Source organism: Calidris pugnax, unplaced genomic scaffold (assembly GCF_001431845.1).
Source record: "Calidris pugnax isolate Ruff unplaced genomic scaffold, ASM143184v1 scaffold349, whole genome shotgun sequence".
NCBI lineage: Eukaryota > Metazoa > Chordata > Aves > Charadriiformes > Scolopacidae > Calidris > Calidris pugnax.
In genome coordinates this window covers 1,957,750-1,966,567 of record NW_015091088.1, presented here as the reverse complement: position 1 = coordinate 1,966,567, position 8,818 = coordinate 1,957,750, and the positions used below count along the sequence as shown (strand labels likewise).

General features: G+C 44.5%; 1 protein-coding gene across 5 annotated transcripts in view; it reads right to left on the bottom strand.

Moving 5' to 3' along the window:
* Positions 1–6,270: 6,270 nt before the first annotated feature.
* The window catches only part of SHROOM3 (shroom family member 3), a 94,823-nt gene continuing 92,275 nt past the window's right edge, over positions 6,271–8,818 (bottom strand). For all 5 annotated transcript variants that reach the window (XM_014957829.1, XM_014957831.1, XM_014957827.1 and 2 more), the window contains 2 exons: positions 7,894–8,166; positions 6,271–7,256 (listed from right to left, as the gene is read on the bottom strand). In XM_014957829.1, the coding sequence (XP_014813315.1) occupies positions 6,897–7,256; positions 7,894–8,166 (633 nt within the window). In that variant the 3' untranslated portion in view covers positions 6,271–6,896. The remainder of the gene's footprint in view (positions 7,257–7,893; positions 8,167–8,818) is intronic.

Genomic DNA, 8,818 nt, shown 5'->3' with positions numbered 1-8,818 from the left:
GTCTAGGGAGAGGAGAACAAATTACACAATTGCAGAAGAGACTAGTTTGGAAATGGTAAATGTGACAGAATTAAAATCTCAAGCAGGACCTAAAAGAGGAGTGATAGCTAAGACAGACCAGTAGCTTTGTCTTCTCAAAAAATAACTTCTCCCTGAGCAGTTCACATTAACTTCACTTGACAGAAATAGGCCATCCAACCAAGTGACTCTGTAGCTACACAAGCATGCATGTTACACTCTTCAGCACAGCCTCAAAATACAGTTGCAGGACACTGTGCGCCCAGAAACTGTGCACAGTGTAATTATTTGTAGCGTGGGGAAAGAGAACACTAGGAAAGGTGATGGGCAATCCAGGTTGTGGTGGGGCATGGGAAGCCAGCTGGGTCACTTTCCACTGGAATTTACAAGCAAGACAGTTTCTTCCAAACCGTAAACATAAGAAATTAACTAACATCTGTTGTACAAAATGGAAGGCTGACCACTAGCCACTGGCAGTTGTGTTCTTCCTTTGTCTCCTCACCTCCCGCTCCCTTGGCCCCAGTTTCAACATTTACAAACCAAAAGGAAATTCCAACATTTGTTTTTGGAAAGTCAGCCTCAAAACATAAACTGCATTAGCTGATAACTAGCCCCCCATTCTGGCGCAGAGCAGGGGAAACCTTAGCCACACAATTCTCCTTTCCTGTAGCGTGATGGGCCCTCCCTCTGAGGAGGCCCCTGTGGAAACCAAACCCCTAACATGCCTGCTTTCCAACAAACTGGGACATTTTTTCCCCCTCAATCTCAACCCAGCTGCTCCACAGTGCTAGCAGACAGGTGCAGGCTGCAGAAACTTCCCACATGAGGGTAAAAGTGTATAAAAAATATATATGTACTCACATTTTCTCAGCAGGCTTCACGTTGAGGTGTGCATCTTCCTGCAAGTGCCTTGCGTGTGGGCTCTGGGCCAGCTGCCCCTGAGCCCCGCTGTCCCTCGTTAGCCCTGATTACCCCACAGGTGCTAGCTGTAAAAACACACCTGGAGGAGGTGGCAGCAAGCTCTGCTGCCATTTTTGGAGGTTTTGGTGAGTGATGGGTGCTGAGGGGGCTCCTGGCGTTCCCCCTGCTGCACAGCGCTCCCTTCAGCAAAATGGCGGTCCTGCCTGGCCCCTTCCTGAGGTAGAATGGTGCCCGCCGCAAAGCCAGCTCGGGGAGCCAAGAAAAGTTTCTGCAGAAAGCCACTGTCTCCTGCAAAACCTCCTGCCATGCTTCTCCTTTTCAGATGCTATCCTTTCTTAGCTTGCCCTGATCCTTTTTTTTAATCCCAATCCCATTTCAGCTCAGTAAAACACCTGCAGAACAAGCTGTGCCAAACCAGCTCCCTCATAAGCTGTTTCCTCAGTATTTGGTCATGCTTTCTCTTACCAGCTCTTACTCTCCCCAGCTGAATTATATGTCTTTTGGTTTTGTCTTTTTTTTTTCTGCATTTCAGTCCTAAAAAATAATTTAGTGCTGAAACAACTATGAATGAAAGACATACTGCTGGCTTTTCCTGTTTTATTTGAAGGCTATCCACTCACTGAGCAACCCCAGCAGAAAGACATGGGCACAAGCTGCAAATCACAGAGGGAAAAGCTGCCTGGCACAAATGTACCATGTTTTCTTTACGGTTGTAGTGGAAAATGAGCCCTTTTTCCTAATCCCAAATTCCAATCCAGGCACAGCTGCGCTGAAAGCCCCTGCTTGGCTGGCTCCAGCTCCTGGACATCGTGCTACGGGCAAGGAGAAAGCAGATTTGTGCAAGCATTTTTAGCAGAACAGCCAGAGTTACAGCTGGAGAGGCTGTGTTACTGTATGCACATAAACAACAGCACAAACTGCATGTGTATAAACATCTGGCAAGCACCCTCTGGACTACTTGGCACCATGAATTCAGCCTATTTCTGCAGTTTGAAGAGGGACAGAAAAGTCTGGCCAAACCAGGCAGGGAAGGACCATCTACTAGACTGAGACCACCCTGGCCACATAAATACGTTCAGTGGCACAACACAAATGGTATTTGTTCAGTGACACGTTGCTAGAAAAGCCCTGTAATACAGGAGAGGTGTACGGCACTCACTTGATGTGCAGAGGCATGAGCAGGCGTCCTGTAGGAACACAGCCAAACCATAACACCACGCCACGGTCAGCACACATCCCCTCTCCAAGGGATATGAAGGAAGAAACAGCTTTTACGTTAATCAAACCCAGATGTAAACACTGGCTTGGTGGATGGCTGAATGAGGCACAGAGAAATCCAAGGGTCGGGTCTCCAGGTACGCCCCCCAGTTCCTCATACCGATTTGAAGCACGGGCTCTTCTATGAAAAGCTCACTCTGTTTCCCATTTTGCAAATGACAAGTCACTGCTCATGGTAATATTCAGGATTTGTGTGGAGTGAGTATGAAATGCTATCCAGTTTGGTTTGCTTGCTTGTCCTAATTACCAGCCTAAACGATCACGACAGCAGCTGAGTTGTAGAGATGATGGATCAGGCCTGACACATAAACTATTTTGGGGCTCTGTGTTTGACCAATTTTATAGGTAACCTTCATAAAAGATCTTGTGTATAAACTTACAACTGACAGACCCTACCACGTAAACATTCTTTACTGGATTTAGTCTTGAGGAAAGCATCTGACGTGAATTCCTTGTGACCATCAGTTGCCCAGGGGCTCTGATTAAAAAAAAAAAAAAAAAAAGCAAATTCTAAGTCGGATGACTAGATTTTTACAGCACTTATATCACGAGGTAAGCCCAGCAGAGTGGACTGTAGGCACAGCATGTTGCTAGAAGCATGTGAGGACTTACCGAGAGCTTGGTTTAAAAGACTTGCTTTAATATCGTGGGCAATAGGCGCAAGTTCATGCCTCCATCTTTTCCTGCTCCTCCATGCTGGGCCTGGGCACTGTGACAGCAGTGAAGTTTGATCACTTTCAAAGCCCAGGAAAAGTGCACCTCAGCTCTCTAGTGCCGTGAATGCAGCCTGAGCAGGAGGCTGTGGAATGACAATTTATATCTGCCTGTTTTCCTGAGAGGTCCCTCTGAAACTGACTGGAAATTAAAGATAATAATTTAATGCTGGCTCAGGAAAAAGGCTATGTTTGTAACTGTGCAAACACAATGTAACACAACAGGCAATGAGACACCTTGTTGTTTTTGCACAACTTGCTTTTACTTCAAACTGGTAATGTACCTCAAAAGTGTAACTGCTTTGTCCTTACTAGGGTTTTTCCTCGAGCCAGTGAAGTGAGACTGTGCCCTTCACCCTGTGCTAGGCATCGCCTGTAGCCAGCTGAGTGGGCCAGGAAGCTGTCCCAGGATCCTTCCACAGTCAACGGACTTCTCCGGAGACTGCTTTGGAGATGGAGAAGGCGCTCGACTCAGGTACTCTGAACTGAACTGGGGAGGAGTCTCATCCACTGTCACCCACCGAGGGAGGCCAGGGCTGTGCCCTCAGCAGGGTGGGAGGTAGGTCATTTAGTTCCCATATCTCAAACAGATGTTTCAGTTATAAAAATAAGGCTCATTTTTCGCAAAAATGTCCACCTGTTGAGAATCACCGTTTGTTACAAATGTGTTTTGAATCATTTGTTTTTAACATGCTGTAATGTTTAGCGTCTGCTCTGGAATGCACAAGACACTGCATTTTGGGGAAGGGGTAGCAACGCAAATAATGCTCACTCTATGTAGCTTATAGCTTTCTCCATTGCAGCCACATAACAACAGGTTCAGATCTAAAAATTTCATGTAGCCAGACCCAAAATTCAGATTTGTTTCAGTAAGTTTACAAGAACTACAAAATAAGTGTAAAATTCTGTCTGTGGTATTTCTGGCCCATGAAATCAAGTCATCCCTCTGGGAAATGAGTTTCCATTATACTCCAGTTTTAAAACACAAGAGAAAAGCAAGGTGGGATAAGGAGCAATTAATAGGTTCCCTTTTTGCCAAAGGCACTGAGAAATAAATCTACTGCCTTGGCCAATGTTTAATTACTTTTTAATACACGTCAAGATGTGATTCTACTAATCTCAGCACCCCTTGCAATTAGGAGAGCAATTTTTGAACAAAGTTGTGCAAAGACAGTTTCCCTAATGATAAACTTACCAAAGCTTACCACAGAAACATGAGCTTTCGCTCATTTCCCACTTGAAGATCTAAGCTGTTATAAAAGTGTAACTACTATCTCTTGCCTCATTAGCTGATGCTTGTGTGCACAGTGGGAGCACACATAAGGAATTTCATCATCAACCCCCAAACTTGCTGGAGCGCAGAGTCGTGCCAACCATCAGAATTTCCTGTAAACCACCATGAACCCTTAACCTCCAATTTTTTAGCTGGAAACCTGACAAAAGAAACGGTTTTACACACTATTTAGTACAGCGTTATATCCCACCACCACAAGGCTGGCTGCCTGCCTGCCACTTGGAAACACTTGACTTGCAGCCTAACGCCGGGATGCAGAGTCAGGGCTGCCGTCAGCCGCGTATCCCCTGTGGGTGAAGGCAGTCAGACCTCGCAGCCTGAGTATCCCAGGGTGCTCCCCACTGAAGTCAGTGCTGGTTCCCAAAGCAAACAGGCAGACCTTCTTTGGATGGGAGGCTCTTCCTGACCTGAGGGTAGACTGCAAGACTTTCTTTTTCAGGAAAGGACTTACTACCTGGAAAATGCACTGCTGGCCGGTGTCAGGCTGTTCACAGAGGGCTGCCAGATTTGCCAAGTCTTTTTGATTTGTTTTGGTAAGCGTAGGACAGAAGGGTGGCTGCAAAAAAAAATCTAAATTAAACAACTTTTAAATATAATAAACTAAACCGAAGGCCTGTGTGGGATTTTTTTAAGGACAACTTAAATATTTTGATTGGCTTGAAACAGCTCCCCCCACTGTTTTCCTGAAACTCTGCTCAAACAAACAATTATTCTTGAGTGACCCCCAAAATTACTTTTCCCTCCAATTTTGTTATTGATTCAGCTATTGAGGCATAAAAATCAGTTCCCCTGCTTAGGGCTCTCATTAAATGCTGCATGAGCCTGAACAGCATTGAAGCTCACAATTAATGAAAAGGATATGTTTGCTGTCATCACAAGTAATTAGCTTGCTGCTTCTAAAAGCATTATAAAACCAGGTAGATTTTCTTCTGTGTATAGAAAAATTAATGCTTGATATGATAGAAGGTATTGGCATTTTCTTTAGTCTGCCAAGCTCCCAGTGGAAGAGCTATGATGTGAGCTATTATAAAAAAAGGGGCTTTAAAACCAGCACTGAAAGCAATTAATGTTGTCATTTTCAGTCACATACTAGAGTTGAAATTCAAAATGGATGGTCTTAAAAAATACGGGACTAAAATCTCTGCTCTGTTCCTGGTGGCAAGATAGGATGGGGTGACCAATGCGACACCCTGGAGAAAGGAGAAGCTTGAATCGCTGCTGCAGCAGGAAATCACTGCAAGGTTAGAAGAGAGGTGACCCGAATTTGGCTCATCAGATGCTGTGGTAATCTGTTGGTGTAGCTTCTAGCCATTTTGTTTAAACGGCAACGCAGCTCATTCCTTATAATTCCTCTCATTTCCTTAGAGAGGAAAGCACATTCCATAGAGAAAAAGGGAGTCTGCCTCAATCTGCTTTGCTGACTGCAAAATGGCAGCAATCCTCCAGCACTTGGTAAGTTGATACGGTAAAGTTTAGTCAGGCAAATTTAATTACTTCAGGTTGCTCTGACTAGGAAATAATCCAATAGTCTTTACGGTAGACTCTTGTCTATCTCACCAAGGTACACAACATTACCATTACATGTGCATGATTTCTGTGGGCAGGAAGAGAATATTGGATTTCAAGTTAATGCCTTGTCTTGCTTGTGAAATAATTTCTGATGAAGTGGGCTCAGACAAATAAGGTACTGCTGTATGAAAAAAGTCCTAGTGTACATCATCCCTTCATGAAAACTGGCCTATAAAATCGCATTAGAGATTCCTCTCACATCTCATGGAAATGCGTTCAGGCTGCAACAGTAACACAGATCACGAGTTAGATTACTCAAAACGACGACAGACTGCCCCCCAGCTCCTGCAGTGAGTCCAGACCTGAGTTCATTACTTCATGCTAACTTGGACTCCTGAGACGCAGGTTCTCATAAAAGCATGCTATAACTCCAGAATCAGATCCAGAAGAAGAAAGATTGCATTTTCCTGGTTGAAATCTTGTTCACAATATATCTCCTTAATGGTGTATTTAGCATGTGTTGAAACAAGTTGAAGCTTCTTCTGGTAGCCTTTTATTATATTAAAAAACAACAACAACAGCAACAAAACCACAAAGAGATGTTCCAAGCTAATGCATAACTATCTTTGGGGTTCCCTCTTTTTGTTAAGGTTTTCACAAAATACAAAATTAAATGTTTTTTCTACATACAGAACAAAGTAGAATCAAGTAACTGATTAGAGTATGTACAAAAACTTACACATTCTGTCTTGTTCTTTAAAAAATATAAATATCAATAATGTTCAGTAGAATGGGTTGGTTTTATTTTTAAGGCTTCATTCTTTTAGATCCTTCATTATTTAATGAGGTGCCAGGTAGGCAGGAAAGGGAGGGAAGAGAGGAGGTCATGTTTTTTATTAAAGGTAATGTGTTTAATTCTCATGAGACTCTTCCTCATCTCTGGCAGGAGGAGATTTCCCTCCACACTGATGTCAGTTTCCAGGAAGCAAAGGTGGAAGGAAAGGAAAATAAAACCTTTATTATTGCTATTTTTTTTTTTCCTTCATTAAAATCTTGTTTTAAACTTGTCTCCATTTATTGTCTTTGTAGAGAACCATCTCCCAAGTACTTGGATTAAAAAGACTCAAGCAGAAGGACTTTATCCCAGGTCCACCTGGGAAAGGTTAGAGTGAGGAAGAGATTGCTGGAGGTATTTTATCACCGACCCCAGCGGAGGTAGCAAGTGCCGCAGCGAGGGCAGCTGCTGCTGTTGCATCCCTGGGTGTGAAGTCTGTGGGGAGGCTTTCCATCAGGCACTTGAGCTGCTCCTGACCCAGTTTGATTTTATCGTCTAGCTCTCGCTGCTCTATGAGGAGCGCAGACTTCATCTTTACAAAGTGCTGGTAATCCTGGAGCTGTTCCTCAGAGAGGTAGTTGCCCAGGATCTCCAAGACCACCCGTTCTCGACGGTCAAGGTTTTCCTTCAGTTCCCTGGCATCTTCGTGCTGGCCAGCCAGCAGCTTCCTCTTCTCGTTCAGTGAACTCTGCATAAACCAGAGAGAGTGCTTCAGTTTCTGCAGGACCAAACCCACCAATCACCCCTCTCCTTCCTCCTGATACCATGTTTGACACCTCTCGGGGAGGCGCCTCTGGGCTGCTAAGCACCCAGACACACGGCCAAAAGCCTGGGGGAGGCACATGAGTTCCTCATCACAGATGGAATGTGAATCCCACTGAATCAGACTGTGAATGTCCTAGTCAACAGGGGGCAGAAAGTGCTCCAAGAAAGTCAGTAAAACTTGCTTGAAAGCAACAACTACCAGGAAAATCTGGCTTTGTCTCTCACAACCACCCAAAGAATGTTAAAATGTGCAATAGGCAGTGGGTTGGTCCACAATGCACAGCACCATACAGCCTCTCCTCCAGCCACAGGTCACAGACATGCTGTCTTTAACATGGCCATTCTGTTTCAAAACAAAAGCTGCAGGATCTGACACATTTACACAAAATGTGACCAAGATTCCTAGGGTCAGAACCATGTTTCCTACTGCTTATGTATACGTACAAGGACACTGCCTTCCTGTGAGCCTTTGGAGGTCCCAGCTTATACAACCACGTTCTTGTGACTGCTGCTGTCCCGTGCCCTGAAAAAGGCCAAGATGTGGCTGTGCAGATACATACCCGCTCTTCACTGTTGGCATTTTCCCCCAGACTGTTCAGAACATTCTCTACGCGGGCCAGGCGTCCCGAGAGGGAGAGCAAGAGGTTCACCACCTTATCCAAATCGCCAATGAACATCTTGTACTTGTCAAACTCGTTAGGTTTGCATAGCGTGCTGATCAACAGCTCCACCTCCTCTCCGAGAGCATTATTCATCTTAATGTCTGCAAGCAGGCCCTCCTTGGCTTCCTTCAGGATTTCCAGTTTCTGGGTCAAGCTCCCGATGAGCTCAGCCTGTCAGAAGGGAAACACATTGCCACATCATCCGTTACCATGATCACCCTGGTCATATGGATGATGAAAACAAGAGGATATGGGTGACAGCAACAAGAGGATATGGGTACAGTTCCTGAGGAGCAGGGTCAAGTCAGCAAGAGCTGACAAAGACGACCTTAAGGAGGAAACAGAGAAAACTCCAAAGTTCCACATCTAGGTGATAATCTGAGTACCCAATCAGATTGCATGATGATATATTTGTTCTACCATCAATGAACGTTTATAGAAGAGACATATGATTTGATGTACCACATTCTGATACCCATCTACCTACACCTGAAAGATGTAGGTTCTTTAAAGTGTCTGAGTGAAAATAGCTACAGCCACATCTCCAGCATATTTCTCCACTCCTTGCCCAAGCCTGAAATTTCTTGTTTGGATGTTGTAGTTTTTATGACTGAGAACTGTATAAAACAACTGGCAGAAAAATTAATTTAAGCTGTATTAATGGCATGACAGGAGGCTGAGCTGACACTTACTGGGTACTGCGTATTAGTAAGAAAGATGAATTGTTACATATTTTCCCCTCCTATAGTACCCTGAACCTACTGACTGCTTCCTACTTGGCTGCCTCAGTGTTGAGGTGCAAGCCTCAAATTCAACCGTGACC